General features: G+C 38.9%; 2 protein-coding genes across 3 annotated transcripts in view; both read left to right on the top strand.

The window, feature by feature from the left end:
* Positions 1 to 75: 75 nt before the first annotated feature.
* On the top strand, positions 76 to 12,254 carry mrs2 (magnesium transporter MRS2). Of its 2 annotated transcripts, XM_079240728.1 has the most exons (12): positions 76 to 998; positions 2,285 to 2,349; positions 3,340 to 3,376; positions 3,798 to 3,910; positions 7,861 to 8,022; positions 8,161 to 8,291; positions 8,374 to 8,490; positions 9,809 to 9,878; positions 10,176 to 10,258; positions 10,363 to 10,480; positions 10,650 to 10,763; positions 10,893 to 12,254. In XM_079240728.1, the coding sequence occupies exons 1-12, from the start codon at positions 620 to 622 to the stop codon at positions 10,935 to 10,937; spliced, it is 1,434 nt and encodes a 477-aa protein (XP_079096854.1). In that variant the 5' UTR covers positions 76 to 619; the 3' UTR covers positions 10,938 to 12,254. The 2 variants fall into 2 exon arrangements, with proteins under 2 accessions (XP_079096854.1, XP_079096855.1); XM_079240729.1 differs by lacking the exon at positions 10,893 to 12,254 and having other exon boundaries at positions 10,397 to 10,480.
* A 639-nt stretch (positions 12,255 to 12,893) lies between these two features.
* The window catches only part of sdc2 (syndecan 2), a 13,229-nt gene continuing 7,607 nt past the window's right edge, over positions 12,894 to 18,515 (top strand). Inside the window, exons 1-2 of the mRNA XM_079240751.1 lie at positions 12,894 to 13,141; positions 18,363 to 18,486. Of these exons, the coding sequence (XP_079096877.1) occupies positions 13,070 to 13,141; positions 18,363 to 18,486 (196 nt within the window). The 5' untranslated portion in view covers positions 12,894 to 13,069. The remainder of the gene's footprint in view (positions 13,142 to 18,362; positions 18,487 to 18,515) is intronic.

Here is an 18,515-nt window from a genome sequence, read left to right as displayed (position 1 = left end):
ACATTTGGAGTGGTTGACTTTCACAGAGACGATCTTTGCCACCGCAGTGCATTGTGGTCCAGTACAGTGCTCTTGCTTATGTCCTCTCGTTTATTAGTTTCCCGTTTTGCTAACCTGGAATATCTGTGTTTCCGGACTGAAACACAGCTCCATGTGTTGCTTCAGGGTAGTAGTTAGTTAGAAGCAAACAACCGCTTTATTGTACTTGTTTTTTCGTTAAATGTCATGACAACAGTTTGTTATTATAAACTGTAGAACGTGGCTTATACACGCAGCTGAGCCAGTTAGCATTACACACAGAAGTAGAGAGCACAGTTGGAAAACATTGTAATTGTAGGTTAGAAAAGCATTGAATGAGTTGACTTCAGCCAATAATTGATTATAAGTTATTATTAAGACTTTTACCTGTGTTTTTATTACTATTATTTTAATTTATTTTCCCCTGAGCTAGAACTAAGGCATCTCTGGGATCCCCGATGAGATGATTGAAGCTTGGACTATAAATGTTCTGTCCTTTTTTGTGTCTGCCTGGAGGCTGATGTTTTCCTTCATTTAATCTGCGTTTGTTCCCTGCTGCCTAATTTTTTATGACCTCAACGCTGTAGTGAACTAAAGCAGGATGGCAGTCTGTGTGAAGGCTGTGTGTTTTGGTGGTGTGGAGGTTAAACTGCACAGGTTGCTACTGGCTGGCTGCATGAACTCCTCCAAGATCCAGTTTTCTTCCAAGTTTCATCCCAAGCGCCTTTTTAGTGCTATGTGCCCTGTTCCTTCAAGACTTGATGGGACTCAAACCCTCATTTTTTGTAGTGCACGTAAAGCTGTGTACCCCCTGAAATACTTTGTACCAATTGGAAATAGTAAAGTGGGATTGTTCAGCAGGAGCTACAGGGATGCACTCTGCAGTCAAACCCAACCTGCCTCAAGAAGTCTGTCCAGGAGACTTCAGTCTGCAGGGTCAAGACAGGAAAACCTCCTGCCAGAGGGTGTAGCTTGGCCTGGTAAGACTGATGGGAAATTAGCTTGGAGGAACACAACAAATTGTTGCCCAAACATGATAAATACTGATAGAAGATCATATTCATAACATAGTTTACCCTGTAGCCAGTACTGTCAGGTTTACTTTTAAGCCATTCGTTGACCTGCTATGAACATAGTGTAGTTGCATCTCTTTTGTAATCAAACATGTTTATTCATTTATTCTTGTTTTGTATAAAAGTAACTGATCAACACTACAGTTTTAAAAGCTGTTATGTTGTTATGAACCCTGTCTGGGAACGTAGTGACCACAAACTAAAGACTAACTATATATAGATGTATTTTTAATGATATTAACCTTACTGGTCCATAAAATCAAGGAATCTTTTACAATTTCTCTGTTTCTACATTAACAAGCAAAAGAGTAGATGCATAACACAAGAGAATGCATTTGTCTGTTCTAGAGTATGACATCTACAATTAGTTACTCATTTGAAGGTGTTTTCAGTGTTTTCCATGACATTTATATTACTCAGTGTGAGTGGATGTCCGAGAGTCCACTGTCAGAACTCTTAACAACAATAATGAATGTGGCTGGGATTTAAAGCAGACCTCTGTGCTCTTTAATAAGAACATCCCTGCATATCTCGAGTATGCTGAAGATCATGTAAAGAACCCAAAGGGCTGCTGAATTTTTGTTTGGTCCACTGAGACCAACAAGATTTTGTCTTCTGGTTTAAGTGTGAAAGGTTGTGCTTGGACAGGGGAAAACTCTGCACTTCAGTGTAAGAACTTTATTCCATCTGTGAAACATGTTGGTGTTTATTTCATGGTCTGGGTCTATTTTACTGCATGTAGACCAGAATGGTTTTATTACCAGGGAACACTGATTCTTGAATTATACCAGCAAACTGTAGAAAAATGTCAAGACAATTGGACCATGTATTAAGACAGTTCCAGTATTATTCTGCTACATAAGGGTTAAAACCAAAAGAAACTTGGTCCTGACTCAAATCAAGTAGAAATGTTGTAAATGGACAAATGATATTTCATATGAGGAAACACGGCAACATCATACAGCTGAAGATAATCTTTGCAGAACAGGAATTAATCCAGACTGATGTACAGAACTTGATCAATATTTATTAGTAACACTTAACTGCAGGTAGTGCTGCACAATAAGGTCCAAACGTACATTTTGTTTCCCCAACAAATGAATAGCAACAAGCGCAATGAATGTGTCTTATTTGTAGTCTATTTTGTGTTGTGTTCAGCCTTACATGTGAGACCCAGTTCTTTCTTTTAACAGTGATGTTCATCCGCAACAGAGTGACCGACTCTCCCATTTCCAGCGTGCCTCCAACTTTTGTGGTGGTGAGATGATAAACAGTTCTAATCACTGCTATGATGCTGCTTTGTACACACATTCCCAGCATTATACACACATTCCCAGCATTAGGGGGCTTTTTGAGAAACTGATGAAGATGGTTGGATTTAAACCCGACTTTAAAGGAGTGCTATTATGGTATTTCGAGTTTTCTGAGCTTTCTTCAGTGTTACAGTGTTGAATCCTCATCAGACATGTAAACAGCACTGTTTTTTTATCACCTAAACGCATGTTGGAGTTGGAGTTGGAGTTCCAGCACTCTCTCCGTTTGGTTTCCATGGCAACATAAAACGCATCGTTTTAGAGAGTTTTTTCTACTTGGAAATCCTTGTGACGTCCCGGGGGATAAGGTTCGGTGATTGGTTACCTTCTACTGGTTAACAAGGGCATGTACAAATACATCAGGCGGGTGGAAAACGTGGGATAAAGTTATTTCCAACGATGGCTGGTGAGTTTACCAAAGAGAGACATCCTGCTGCATTCGTTGCTGTGGGTTGCTGTTTTCCACTTTGTTTTCAGGGTCTGATTCAGGTTCCAACATGTAGGGCTGTATGATATGTGTTGATATTGTATTTTGTTTTTTTATTGAGTACATATTAGCCTAATCCTTGTGTTTATGAGATGTTACAATGACGGTGAAAGCAGTTGCGGTGCACGCTCCTGATGTAGTGCAGCGGCGGGAGGCGGGGCTTAATGTGGAAGAGTCTCAATCCACTCGTTTTGCCCACAGGCTGATCTGACAGCCTACGGAGAGGGTCGGTCTGAAGTAAATAAAGGGATTTGTGGCAATAACTCGATCAATCCCAGCCCTTCTGGTCTCAGAAATAAAAATAAATTAGCCTGAAATGCACGTAATAGTTCCACTTTAAGCTTTTACACATGATGTGGATAACATTGAAACGATTGTTGTGATGTTTCTGATTTAAGACTCGTTTTCTTGAATTCAATATTTATTTTATATTTTGTTTTTTGAACAGATGAAGTTTGATCAAGAAGGAAATGTGACATCATTTGGTAAGTATTTAAAGAATGAACTTTTCTTCACATTTGATGTGACAAGAAAGATTGTGATTGAGGTTTCTGAGTTTTTCACTTTTTCCTTCCACTGTGAGCAATCTCACTAGATTGCAGTTGTTTAATGCATCTCAGCAAGTGTTATGTAGTAATGTTGTAGCCTCTGGTTTTTGTGAGGTGCCAGTGTGACCCAGTGGAACTTGTATTTGTATAAATATGCTCTATTACTAATTTCATAGCATTAAATACTCGTAAACATTAGATTCAAGTCAAAATGTTATTTATTTAGAATGATTAATAGGAAATTACTTGGTGTAATATTCATACATCATTTTTCAGGTTGTGTATAGAAAATGCCTGAAATGCTGTTTGGTCTTTATGAGACTCCACTGTGGTGCTTCTATCATGCTTTTCTTCGCAGAAAAGAAGAAGACAGAGCTTTGCCAGGAGCTCAGTCTTCAGGCCAGAGACCTCCGCTTTCAGCACAGCACCAGCCTCTCTACCAGGAACAACTGCATTATCATACGAATGGCGGTACGTTTTCTTTCTCTCCTTCTGACATCCTCAGTTGAACCAGGACGCTCTTTCATCTAGCTCCTAGCCTGGGATCATAGATGTTATTTTAAGCTGTTTACAAAGCTTGCAAATAGTTTAGTTCATGGTTACAGTTAGGCAGTTTATGTATGAGCACTGCTTTCAGACGAGTTTTGTTTAAATTAGACCCTAAATCAGTGTGAATTTCCTATTGGAGTAATTGAAAATTAGAGAAATGTATGTATCCACTAGCTTTAAGAACTTTTACATTGTTTTTAAGGTTCTATATTACTTCCTTTTTTAGAATATGAGCACCAAAGTATATCATTAAGTATCCAGGCAGTTTAAACAGAGAGATGGTAAATCAGCATTTTTGAACCCGAAACACTAATGGTTGTCTTCCAGAGGACAGTCGGGGGAGGGTGTAGTAGTAGCAGATGCCGTAGGTTTGCCTTTTGCAGAAGTATGTGGTTTCTGTTTCTCCTTGAAGATCGTCTGTTGTCTCCGCCATCGCTATGGTGACGTAGCCACACTCTGCTTCACAGCTGATGACACACAAGCGAGCAGTAAGATCAAGAATTATTAAAACTTTTTCAGATACAAAAGTAGAAGCAGAAACAATTTTGCCTGTTGAAATAAAATCGTACATCATCTCTGACAAAGGTAATAATTGGCATTAAAGACAAAATTATGATAGAGTGCACAACCAAGACTCAACATGATTTTAAACTCTAAATTTAAAGTAAAATATCATCCATCAGTTTCTATCCAGCTGCTCTGTAACTTTTCTTATTGTATTAACCACACACATAGAATATTTAATAGCTAAATGTATTCAGCATTTTTTCAGAATACTATAGGCAAGAGGTAAATAAATATGTGATCTCACGTGTTCATTTTAGGTCCCTTCCCGAATGCCCGGCACAACACACAGGCAGCATGTTGTTCACACTGGTTTGGACAATTGGGGCAGAACTCGCAGGTCGGGCCATAGTACATGTGGTCACATTTACATCTTCCACATTCGCACACCCCTCTCCCGCTACACAGCATCTGGTTTGTTGCCATGCAGGAAGCTGTGTCCATGGAGCAGCTGCAGTCCTCACCAGCCCATTTTTCTTCACATATGCAGCGTCCACACTGACACGTCCCATTTCCACCACAGGGCCTGTCGCAGGAAATTTGTAGTAGTTTAGAGACCAGTCCTTCTCTCTCTCTCTCTCTGTGTCTGTCTCTCTATCTCTTTCCTTTTCTCCCTCTCTTTCTCTCTCTGTCACTTTTTCTTTCTTTCTCTTTCTCTCTGTCTCTCTCTCACTTTCTCTGTCTGTCTGTCTTTCTTTCTTTCTCTCTCTCTCTCTGTCTCTCTTTCTCTCGCTGTCTGTTTCTCTTCCTCTCTGTCTTTCTTCCTCTCTCTCTCTTTCTGTCTCTCTCTCTCGCTCTGTCTGTCTGTCTCTCTCTCTTTCTCTCTGTCTCTCTCCCTCTTTCTCTGTCTGTCTCGCTCTCTTTCTTTGTGTGTGTATCTTTCTCTCTTTCTGTCTCTTTCTTTCTCTTTCTCTGTCTGTCTCTCTGCCTTTAAGTAGAATAAGAATTAGAGACAGTTTTGCATTTTCTTGTCCTACAATCTCATACCTTCCTCCAAAGTATGGGCAGTCAAAGTTGCTGCATTCACAGTATCTTCCGCTGTAAACTTCACTTGGATTTTCCCGTTTTTGGCATTCACAGAACCCTGCCACACACAAACCCCTGCCACTGCACACCGGGGCATCGGGGCCTGATTGGCAATGTGTTTGGTCTTCTGGTACTCCCAGGTCTATCTGGCAGCGTTTTCCAACATAAGGCACGTGGCAAGCGCAGCGTCCACAAATGAGATCCCCGTGGCCACCACAGGCAGAGCTGTTTGCCTCACCGTCTCTTGAGCAGTTACACTGACCTTTGTGAAGAGATTTAATTTACTTTTTTAAACAAAAGGGCTTTGTTACATAAAGGACAAATGTACTATAAGGATTCCCGTAGATAATATTCATCAGAAGAAAATTGGATTTGTTTGTAGTTTTAACAGGCTTTTTGGTTGCAGTGTGGTTCAACTAGCTTACACTGTAAGGTTATGTCTAACTTGACACTCTGGGAAAAGCCTCTGGGTGCGATGAAGACAGACCGTGGCCCAGTCTGGTTCTGGGTGGAACCGTCTCCCTCACTTGGACATTCGGTAGCTTCCACATTAACCTACAGCGAGAGAAAAGCTATTATTTCCATTACTATCCTTTTTATTCTATCGGGGTAAATATAAGAAAAAATTCTTATCATACATCCGTGTTCTTACCTGTACAAGCAGGGGGTTTCTTTTTGCCATGCTACTGAATATGATGTTGACTCCCTCTGGTACAAAGCTGGTGTCCATAGTCAGATCTGCAGGGTGGTCTGCTGGCATGGACATAGTGATAGAGAAGGACTGTCTCACTCCTGGTCTCAGATGGAGGGAGACCTCCTGGGGTTGCAGGAACAGAGTTTTTGTATCTGCCAGGTCTGTGCTGCACATATTTAGAAGTCACAAACAAGATGATAAGTACCTAAAAATTACTCTTCTGCTTCAGTTTCAGATTACTTATTTCATGCATGTCTATTTTGGGCTTTTCAGATATATTTGAGCAGGTTTCCTTCTGTTCCTACTGGTTTTGTGGTTCATACTAAATATTATTTAATGGAAGTGATGCCCAACAAATTCCTATGCAAGATTTCTGTCTGTCTTTGGGAGATGTATATGTTCTTCCTCCAGTGTAAATAGTAAATGTTTTAGTGGTTACACTGCCATTCTCTTTTATGAAATCATTATCAGACTTGTGGGTTTTTTCTCTCATCTGACAATGATTACTTTGGTTGTTGTTTTCCTTTCGGCTTGTCCCTCTGAAGGGACATGAATTTTTACCCTGGATGCTCTTCTAGACACAACCCTCTGGATTTATCAGGGCTTGGGACCAGCTCACAGAACAATCATGTTCCCCCTCATGGCTGCAGCATCATAGGGAAACCGCAGACCTTAAGGTCACAAGGCAAGCAGCTCTACCAACTTAGCCACTGCCACCCCAACAATGAATACTTTAGAATGAAGCTTTCATTTAGGATGCATACCTGCTGTCATTCTTGACTACTTGGGTGCTGCCCTGAGGGTAATAGATATATCCTTTACCACAGCCTTTTCTCCTCAGCTTTTCTAAGCTATTACAGTGAATGTCAACATCAGGGTCCGTACACCAAGCACACTCTGAGCCTCCCTGGATGCAGGAGTCACAACTTCTTCCAAATTTGAGACATGGGTTTTTTTTGGCCTGTCTGAGATGCAACAGCACCAGCAGGAGGTAGAGAGACTGTAGCTTCGCAGCCATCCTGCAGTCTGAAAGAAATAACATGGACTGAAGACAAGAAGCTGCAATGAGAGACTGTGATCACATAAAGAAGTAAACTCAAACAGGAATCAATGAAAACACAAATGTACAGCAGTTTTGGTACGTTACCCAAAGTGTTGACGGACTTAAATGTTTTATCTGTGTCAAAAGATATTCCTCTAAAGATTGCGACACGCTGATCTGCTTCTGGTATATAATGACTGTCCAAAGGCTGCTGGACACCAATGTAGCAATAACAGATGCTGATTGGTGCATCAGCTTTGGTTATCTGACTTGTTTTAAAAAAAATAACCCCAGAAACATGGAGGAGCTCAGTATTGTGCCATTGATCAGGTCTCTAACTGCAAATATGTACAGGTCAGAGTCAACTATGAGGATGAAAGGCTTTGATACACACAAGGCACAGTCATGGTAACTCAGTGACATGTAGAAACAAAGTCTAGCAAAACCCAGTTAAGATGTTCAGTTTAAGAAAAAAAAATGTACTCAGAAACTGCATCAGATGCTGTGATCAGCGCATTATTGTGTGCTTCCTCTGTTTCTCCTCAGTCTTTGAAAGCCATCCTGACCCCACAGTATCTTATGGTGCTGGATTTTCGTGGTCTGGGTCTGGAGCGTTGGTTGGTACTGGACCTTGCGCCTCAGCTTGCTTCACAAACACACTCACTGCCCTTTGAGTTCAGAGCGTTGGAGGCCATCCTGCAGCACAAGGTTAGGCAGATCAGAGAAAAACAGATCCCCTGTGTTTTTAAGCCTGGTCTATCTTGTATTTAGGACATGCCAGAAGCTCTGTTTAAAAATAAGGTGAGATATGCTTGTGCATCTATCCATGTGTATCTGTGTCAACAGGTAAACACGTTACAAGCTCGACTGAATGACGTTGAACCAGTTATACTGGACACCCTGGAGTCCCTTGTGGATCCTAAAATCCTTTCTGCCGATAGAAGTAAACTACACATACTGTTACAGAACAGCAAGAGGTACAGTTCACAATTATAGAAACCAATACTAGACTCAAACATTTATTTATTCATGTGTTTTTATCTCTCTTTTGGCTGACAGCTTATCAGAGTTGGAAACGGACATAAAAGTTTTTAAGGACTCCTTGTTGAAGATCCTGGATGAAGATGAGATCATTGAGGAGCTCTGTCTTACTAAGTGGACGGATCCAAGGGTTTTGTATGTTGCTCCTTCTTTCAAATTCACATACAAAAATGCTGAAGCAGTTTTTTAAAGTCAGTCAGTGGTTGCATCATATAAAGAAAGACAAGACTTCAGCAAACCCCAAAGGGTAAATCTCTGCTTCCTCTTTGAAGGGGGTTGTCTCCTCCCCTTCAGATAATGTTTTTTGTTCTGTGTACTTATTGGCTGAGGTCAGAGGTTAGGTTAAGTTAATGATTAAGGATTTTAAGTTTGTAAGCTTGGACTCGTTGGAACCATTACAGGATATGTGCATAGAAGAATTTTAATGACTGAATTTGAATTAAATGCCTGATTTTTCTCCTGGTGACGCGCACCGACGACAGTCTTTCTGTCAGGAAATCTTGAGTCTGTTGGCAGAGTTGGATGTTGTGTTAACTCGCTGGCAGTCTGTATTTTTGCCTAATTATGGCAAAAGTTCATCATTTAATTTCCATCATCTAATTTCAGTGAAAATCTTGCTCTACATAAAACTACTTATCTGTTAGGGGCAGAACTATGGCAGCCTTTGCGTACCTCATGGGACCCGCTTACAGAAATCTTCCCTAATATTATTCAAGTGGATAAGAGTGAGCATTTTGACTTACCTACTTCAGAACTTTAACTTTTGGGTCGTTGTCTTTCTACATTACTCAGTGCTTCTTGAAATTTACTTCACAATCATATATCCTCTTTTCTTAACTTAGCATTTACAAGTAGAAATCAGATTGTTCATAATCCGAAGCCATGTTTCCCTGTAAAACAATACTTCAGTTTTTGGCCTTTTTCTGAACAAGACAATGTTGTTATTATGGTGTCACAAGAAGGTTCTTTGATTCCTAATCTTGTCTACATGTTTCATGATGTCATTAAGAATTAATGTCTATGCTGTGTACAAGTACACAATATTAGATATGAGAAAATGAACATTTGAAAATTCAAACCCTTTTCTGGGCCAGAGTTAGGAGCCTTTTCAAGGTATCGCATTGTTGCATGGTGGCAAAATAGTTGTCAGAGCTGCTTAGCTTGCATTTATAAACTTAAGTTTCACAAAACAGCCCAAATTGATTATTTAGTTTTTGTGAAACATAATTCATGTGTTGCCTAAAAGCTATTATGTATGTCATAAAAAATTATTATCATTTCTTGTAATTTTCCCAAGAATGAGAATTATTGTTGCTGGAAAATCCTTGACAACTGATTATTACAGCAAAGCTGTGTGTGACACTTTCAGTGGATTATTTCTGGACATTTTCAGTTGACCTTAATAAGTCAGATTTCTTAACTTTTTTTTTTTTTATCTCTGTCTGCCTTTTAGTGAAGATAACAGTTTGGGTATTGACCACGCTGAGGAGATGGAACTTCTGCTTGAGAATTACTACATGCAGGTAGTGTTAGTCCTAAAAGAAACTAGAAAAGCTCTCTGAGAGCACAGACCTCTGCCAAGAATCCTTTTTAAAAACCCCCATGTCCACAATTTCTTCCAGATCACTCCCAAAATTTAATGGAACCCAAGTTAGACCAAGAACCACTCTCAGAAACATAAAATTGCAAAAAAAAATCAGCCCAGTAGTTTTTGCATAAAGCTGCTGTAAAGCAGACAGACACAAACAGAAACATAACATGCTCTGTGATACATTCAGGGCAGTCCGAGGATTGTCATGTGTTCACATTGTAACCTACAGGCTGAGGAGCTGGGGAACAAGGCCAGAGAGCTGAAAGGACTGATAGATGACTCAGAGAGTGTCATCTTTATCAATCTGGACAGGTAAACTGAAATTGTTCTTTGTGTCTATATAATCTTCAGTTATTGTTTCCCTATGATGTTTAAAATAAGTAACAAATGAGTTGTTGCTGTCTGTGTTGTTGTAGCCACCGTAATGTGATGATGCGACTGAATCTGCAGCTTACTATGGGTTCCTTCTCCCTCACTCTGTTCGGTCTGATAGGAGTAGCCTTTGGGATGAATTTGACAACTGCCTTCGAAGATGTGAGATAATTTTCTGCAAAATAGTTACACTTCAACTAGAGTTTGATGACTGCTTTCAATTATGAGAACTGTTTTATATTATTCTTTTGGTGTTAGCAATGTTTTTCTGGTCATTTTATCATTGTTGCATGTATATACACCCATCCATGACTGTCCTTGTTTCTCTTAGGACCCTCGTGCTTTCTGGCTGGTAACAGGCTTCATGTTTTTGGGCAGCGGGCTGATCTGGAGACGACTCTTGTCATTCTTAGGACGACATCTAGAGCCTTCAGTTCCCCCACTGGTAACGTGAACACACATGTTCATATACTGAGTCCAATCTGCTCACCAAATGACTGATAGTTACTGAGCACAGTTTTGTCAGTGCCAGCTTGATTTGTTTTAAAGATAATTTGTTCTGTTTATGATACAGATCCCTCCAGTCTGGAAGAGAAACATCAAACCTGGAGTCAGATGAAGACCAAGTTCCACCTTAAAACGCCTCAGTCTATGGCCTCATATCTGCAGCTCTCATGAAGACTTTGGAAAAGCTAAAACACTGCTTTGTGTCAATCTCTTATACCCACAAGCAAGGCTGAGATTGCATCCAGGTTTCTGAGGACTCCGCTTTATGTTAGTCTCCATGTTGCCTTACAGATCTATGTTGGGATTATTTCAGTCGCTCTGTCAGATACTTTAAGATTTTCATCCATGTGGACAAAACAAATGAGTACAGATTGCTGCAGTCTGTTATTAGTGGGTTTACAACTGTGTGGATGAAGAGCAGTACTAGAGCTGAAACAGATTACTATGTTACTCAACAGTTTCACAAATAATAAATAGTGTTTATGGTAAATTTCTATTATTTAAATTAATGTGAAACCTATGTGTGTAATGTTAAGTATTAAATCCGTATTCAGCATGTGTGGGTGATATTGCCTTCTTTTTTGTAGTCAGGGTGGTTCCAGTGTATGATTACAATTCATGAAATGTAGTAATACACAGGGAATGTAAAAAAAAAAACTGAAAAGTGTGTCTGAGCTGTTTTAATTTTTCCTATTCAGTAAAAAAAAAAGAAAGCAAAAACAATTGATGGTCTTCAAACAGGAGAAGTTACAGTATGACTTTGCAATTGTTATGGATTTGTTTTTAGTAATATGAATGATAAAAGTGAAATCTTAATGAGAACATGTAAATCTGCAATAAAGGAAGGCTTTGTTACTTTAATTACTTATTGTTACTTTGGAATTTAACTTGAATGTAGATTTAAATAGGCTAAAAATGTTACTAAAACATTTATCAAAGGTTCAGTACTATGAAAGGTAGTTTTATTTATTTTGTTAATTTGATTTAGTCTATTTTTATTTTGATATTGTTCCTATGCTTTAACTTTTTAACTCCAATGTTGGGGTTGAACAGTTTAAGCCGGTTTCCTGTAGGAAAACCTGCCTGGCCCACTGGCCCTGGAGGACCAGGATTAAATATCCCTGCTTTAAAATATTGTTTCCACACAGCAATGACAAGCTTTATGTTTATCTCCAGTTATGCCCATTTATGTTTATATTAATGCTTCAGTTAAAAATGAAGAAATTCGAAGTAAGATTATGTTTGTGCAGTTTTCATACAGCTTTTCTATAAGAGTGCTTTGTAAATAAAGTTTGATTTGATTTGCTCCCCGGGGGGTGATTAAAAATGGTTGTAATTTGAGATGAATGGCAGGGATGAAAATAAGTTCAAAATATGCAACAAATGTTTTGTAAATTTGGTTTCATTTGAGTTGTCATGTAAAAACCAATCCACCTTACATTACTAAAAGGCTTTAACTGAACAAGTTGGTGTACAGAACCAGATATTAATTTGATCTTGGCAAAGTTATGCCGTAGGAAACTACATACTTTAAAAATAAAAGGCATGAAGTTTGCTTATGAATGTGGAGTGATTATAAAGCGAACTTGCAACTATCTGGTACAAAGTAGGTACAGACATCAGTGCATTTTAAATGACGGGAGTTTAATGTGGTTGTTGTTACTGTCACTCGCCACTAGAAGGCGCCATGTCTCCAGACTACCACTGTCTTAGCATTGATTTATCATGTAATTTGTATGTCCCATATCTGAAGTATAATGAAAAATTATTATTGAGTAATACAGATGTTAATCGAATTGTATACATCTATATCTTATGTTTTTTTCAATTTTCGATACCATTTTCACAAAGAAGCTCATTACTAGTATTTGCGGACTTTCTTATTTGACTTTAACTATAATATATGATGTTAAACAAATAAAAACAGATCAAATAATTCATGTAGGGTTTTGAGACAATCTTGTGGGTGTTGAACGCCCCCTTCTTCCATGTTGACGTCATCGCCGAGCCACGGCGAACGGCCAATCTAAACAACTGCGCGAGCCAACTTCTCACAACGAGCGTGAGTGCTGTGGTCGACGCAGACCGGAGTTCACGAAGTGTCTGAAAATTACCAACAACAACGTGACCAGCAATTAACCAAACAAATACCGTTTTTCGCTCAGTTGAGCGTTTTCTTTTTACATTTCTTGTACCATATTTTTAGGCCGAGGTTCTTTTTCTCTCGCCTTTTCCCCCCTGTCTATGGTCACTAAGATGAGAAGTCTGTGGTTGTTTTTCCTCGTTGGGCTGACGACTGGGTTCATCGGCGAAAAAGTAAGTTGTTTTAACATTTCAGTTTTCTTTTACACGTAAATTAGGTAACGACGCACTCGATATTTTTGTCTTTATCGTTTATTGGCACTAAAAAGGGCATTTAAGAGCCGTTAAAATACAGTTGGAGAAGGCAAACCTCCGCAACGTCTGTTTTTGTTCGGTTGACTGTTTTTCCCCAAATATTTCCATATAAAATATTTGGCGAACTAAACTGGATTTTCTCAAGGTATAATGCCACGACGACCCCCTACCCCCAAGTAGTTTATATTTATTGCAGTATGTATTTTTGCTTTATTGTTCAGATTGATGTTTAGTGCCGAAAGATGTTGAAAGTAATATGATCACAGTTTTTGTTTTAACCATAAAGCAACAATGTCTATATAAGAGGTAAGTCAATAATTTGGGAGTAGGTGACATTCAGCCGTAATTTATGCCAAGTTCAGGCGTCCAGTTGGTGTCAAATTCTCAGATCTGTTCATCCACTTTAGCTTACTGTGTTGACATTTAAATCAAAACCCTGGCCTGTATTTCTCATCCACAGCGGTCAAGTTTTAAAGTCCTTCCATGCGCCTTGAATTTCTGAACTCTAATTAAGATATTATGTATCTTTTTAAAAATAAAAATGTAAAACTATGTTGTCGATCACAAAATTTTCTCGACCTGAACTTACAAGTCTGTCTTAACGCTAAACTGAACTGAACTGAGTGAATTCCTTCCCCTCTGTCCGTGTCTGTTTTTTACAAAGTGGGGAAAGCACCTGGAAATGACAGGCTCAAGCACGGCTCTGTTTATTGTCGCTAATTTAAACCAAAAAAAAAAGTCTTGCCTGATTTATTGACTGTAAGAATCCCACATGGGGGTCGGGGAACTTAACCAGCACGACAGAAATGAATATCCAAGATTTATGGGCCGTGTACTGTGAGATGAAACTTGAGTGTGATGGTGGATAAAACTGAAAAGAAAGCCAGATAAGGCTCAATTTATGTACTGTTTGTCATGTTTTTTTCTCTTTCTGCTTAAGACTACATGCATTGTATAACTGTGATCCTAGTTTTACTTGATACACAAATGCTTGGATTCAATTAAGTATATTTTCTTTAATTTTGAACAAAGACAAATACACACGTGAACCAGAAACTAAATAGTAAATATATTTTTTTATGTCAAATCTACCAGCTACTTTCATAGTTTGCTATAATGAAACGAGGGGCTTGTGTTAATTTCCCACTCTGCTTGGCTTCATGCTTCATTACAGGCTCCAGCCTCTAATTGCTGGGTGTGATAGGTTGCATCATACACTCACACTGTCTCCTGGTATGGAAAGGTGGGCACACGATTTCCGGCTAGTCACCAGTGATGCTTCTCATTTCTGATGAATGAATGTTGAAGCAAGCACTGTGCTCGTGACAGCTTGTAGGTTGGTAGTTGTGTCATTTTCTGGATGGATGACTCACAGTGAGTCCTGCGGGGCTAGTCCAGGCAAGTATGTGTCTGTGTGGGATACACGCAGTTTTCCGGTCTACCACACAAGGCATGTGAAAGATAGTGACACCTCATCAGAGTTTTATTTATTTTAACTCGTCTTTCATCATAGCAAGCAGAATTCTGGTATGAACTAATTTGCTTTGCTCATTGTTTTCCCTGGTTCCTTTTGGGAACATTTCCAAAAGACACACCTCGAGAAGCAAGAGTACTCATTAAATATATGTCAATATTTAAAACCAAAAATATGTTGACAGTCCCCACAGTAAACTGTTCAGTGTGGAGTATTTTCATTTCCTTAGTTAACACATTGTTTAGCGTGTCGGTGTCCAGCTCTGGTCCTCAAGGGCCACAATCCTGTGGGTTTTCACTGTTTCTGCTCCAACACACCTGACTTAAATAAAATCATTATGCAGAAATTCTTTGGCTCAACTTTGGATCCGTTTAATTTCAGTCAGTTGTGTTGAAGCACGGAAACAATAAAAACCAGCAAAACAGTGGTCCTCGAGGACTGCCTTTCCTGATGCACAGAGAACACTGTATACATCTGGATGGCAGTGAGACCGTTGCTTTGATATTATTTAGACCTTATTGATGCTCTTAATTCCATTTTAAACATGTCCATGTTTTTTTCATTTTAAATGCAATTTTCAGATATTGCCAGCTAAACAGGAAGAGTCATATAATCAAACTAAGTTTTTTACAGGAATAAATTCCAAAAATGTTTTTAAACATAAACTGTATTGTTTATTTTATGTTAAGAGAATGTCCCTGATCACCAAATAAAAGCTGACAAAAAGTTTTTTATTAAAATGGTACAGAACAAGACCTTTACTTTGGGGTCAGCAGTTTCAAATTACCATTATGTCAGAGGAAGACTAACATAATCCACGTGTCAGATATTGTGTCACATGTGGATGTTTGGTCAAAGGTGGTCTTACCAAACTCTCTTGACCTGCTTCAGCTCTTACAAAAGTGATCTTTTTCTTTTTCAGCATCTGATATTATGAGACTGGAGACTACAGCAGCTGTTAAACGACAAAAAATATCTTGACATTGAGAGGTCAAACATTTTGTGATTTCCGCAACAGACATACTTCCCTTTTACGCAGTATTGTGTGCTGTGGCTGTATCGATCTAGATAATGATGACAGGTTTTCTGTATGCTCTTGGTTACTGCACAGCTATGCTCTTAACCCCACATAAACTCATTGAATAAATATTTTACTGTCACTTCAGCAGTCTCAAAAAACAATAATTTGCTAATGTCAAGATTTAAAAGCACACTTTCCCAATCCCAACACATTTTTTCTTCCATATTTTAGAAGAGTTGTACCAGTCTGATTCAGTTGTTTCCAATAAACTATCTTCACTATGATAAAGCACCAGGATACCACATTTTTATATACCTTCCATGTCCATGTTTGTATGTATTGGATACGTATGTTTTCCAGATGTTTGTAACCTCTGCGTCATGTTTTCCAGTGAACCCCCTTACGAAACTTCTCCCATTCTTGGGAAGGTAGAGATGCGTAGATGTAGAAAGGGCTTTTATGCTGCATTTTATGATACATTATCTGTCTTTTAAAACATTAGAACTGAAACATTTCACTCATTCTGGGAATCAGCAGAAAAAGATTTGCCAGTAGATGGTCAGCTTTTTGTTGTTTGTTGTTTTGTTTTCTTTTAAATTTTGTTTTCTTACAAAAAAAATGAAAAAATAGATAATCATTATTTCCAAAAAAGTATGCAGTCACTTCCATTTGAATTATACAGTAAAAATATGATCTTGATCAGAATCAGTATTTGTCTCCATTTCTGTTTGAGAAATTGTTTTAATCAGACCACACAGCAGCTTAAGTTTTAGTTGACTGCAATCAGGCTATTGACAGATTTAACATTAAGACATTGCAGGGACTAAGATTTATCCAGTGTATCCTGGTTCAATCACGTTAACTCTACCCTGAAACTGACAAGATTCGGTTGTGTGTAATTTGTTGGCCTCAAATAAAATAAAACAATATACTGTCGGGCATTTAATGGAGTTGATGATGGCAAAAACATTACGAACAGTGAGAACACTCATATTTTTCACTTTTTTTTTTGTTTTGGGAAAAGATTTTTTTTTAGATAAATTTGTACTTATTCAGAGGTCATTGAATGAAGGATATTAATTTGTTTAACCTGCCTAAAATATTTGTAGTGGGTAGTGTATGTGTGGCAGTCGGCACCTGAGTTCAGTCAGATTAGTTGATTTGTCCTTACAAGGGAATCCTGACTCCCAAACTGAGGCTGTTTGTTCTAAGTTAGTACAATACAGAGCTGCAACTATACACCTGAGATCATTTCTGTCCAATATGAACCTGCAAGTTTAAGCATAAGTACACTGAATGTATCTTGTTAACAGCATTTTGTGGAACTATGCCTTTGTGTGTTGTTTTGACTGACAGACCATCTGTTTCTTTAATCCCTCGCTGAAAACAGCAGGAACAGAAGAGACTCTTCTGCTGTTTTAGTCGGGCATTGACATTCTGCTATCCATAGAAATAAATATTGCTGACTTTCTTTTGGCCCCTTCAACCACAATGCGAACACAACATCTGGCTTGCCTCATATTGTCTCCAACTATTTTACCCTTTTGCGAGTGTGAAATAAGACCAGCATGGGCTATTGGTGACTTCATTTTAACAAAAACATTGTGCCAATAATATAGCAAGTAAAGATTTTCTGTTTTAAAGATTTCACTCACTCCCTAACTTTCCTTAAGTAGTAAAAATTTATTGCAGTAGGACTGAATGATTCACCTCATTACACTCCATCGTCTTTGTCTTCAGCACCTGTTTTATGAGATGTGCACAGAAGTGTTCTTGTCTCTCCTTCCCTTCCTTTCCTCAGTCGCTCTCCTTTCTAACTCTCTCAGCACCTGTGTTAGTGGAAGCATAGTATACATACCAGACATACTTCAAGTCTCAGTAGGCCATATTCATCCATGAGCATGTGTGTATGCAGCTTTCTCAGTCTTTACACCAAACCTATGTGTGATCCTTCCCTTCCTATTTTCTTTGAGTTGAAGTCATTACTGTGCTTTTACCTTTGTTTTCCCAACTTTCCTGAGCTGCTGTTGCCCTTTTTGACTGGGATGGGGATGAAGAGAAAAGTATGTGTTTGGTTTTCGTCATCCTCCTTTGAGTAGTGTTTGGGTTGGTAGGTTTTTCAGAGCTGCAGCAGTCTTTTCTGCGTGTGGGTGGGTGTGGGGGTCCTCTTGTCAGATGTGTGATGTCTTTGAAGCCACTCTGTCTCTCCCCTCCTCCTCTCAAAAACACTTAGATCTCTGCTATCTGGCTCTGTGATTTATCGCAAATTACTGCCACGACACATGAAATGAGCAGTAATCTAGCTCTGATCTTCTGCTCTTACAATGCTTTAGATAGAAAACACACAGTGGTTGGCCTCGCAGACTGCTGTGCACACGCCAGCATATTTGGCTAGCTTACATCATTGGTTGTGAGAGGTATTGTCTTTCTCCAGAACTGCACAGACATTCACATGGTTTCAATTAGTGGAAAAAATTCTGCAAGTGTGACTTTATGTAGCTTTGTGTCTCCTTTACCTTTTTGGTCTTCTGTTGTCGTCCTCTCCCCCGTTTACTTGAACGCCAAGGTCTGAAATGGGGTTGTTGTTTTTTTTTGTTTTTTTTGTTTTGTTTTTTTCATGATGGTTTTCTTTTCCACTCTTGCAGCTCTTTGTCTCGTCCCAGTCCACTACGACAGACGACCTGTACATAGAGGACCAAGCCTCAGGTGATTTCCCTGTAGATGATGAAGATGGCGAGGATCTGTCAGGCTCAGGATCTGGAGATGATGGTAAAAAGGCTTTTAAAAGATCACTGTGT

This window comes from Telmatherina bonti (genome assembly GCF_933228915.1).
Source record: "Telmatherina bonti genome assembly, chromosome: 5".
NCBI classification, from domain to species: Eukaryota; Metazoa; Chordata; class Actinopteri; order Atheriniformes; family Telmatherinidae; genus Telmatherina; species Telmatherina bonti.
This window is presented reverse-complemented; position numbering and strand designations above follow the sequence as displayed.

Bases quoted from the DNA above. Each gene is read 5' to 3' on its own strand.
- mrs2 (XM_079240728.1), top strand. From the start codon at position 620: ATGGCAGTCTGTGTGAAGGCTGTGTGTTTTGGTGGTGTGGAGGTTAAA. The intron at 9,879-10,175 runs GTAGTGTTAGTC...TGTAACCTACAG, and splicing joins TTGAGAATTACTACATGCAG to GCTGAGGAGCTGGGGAACAA. The intron at 10,259-10,362 runs GTAAACTGAAAT...GTGTTGTTGTAG, and splicing joins ATCTTTATCAATCTGGACAG to CCACCGTAATGTGATGATGC.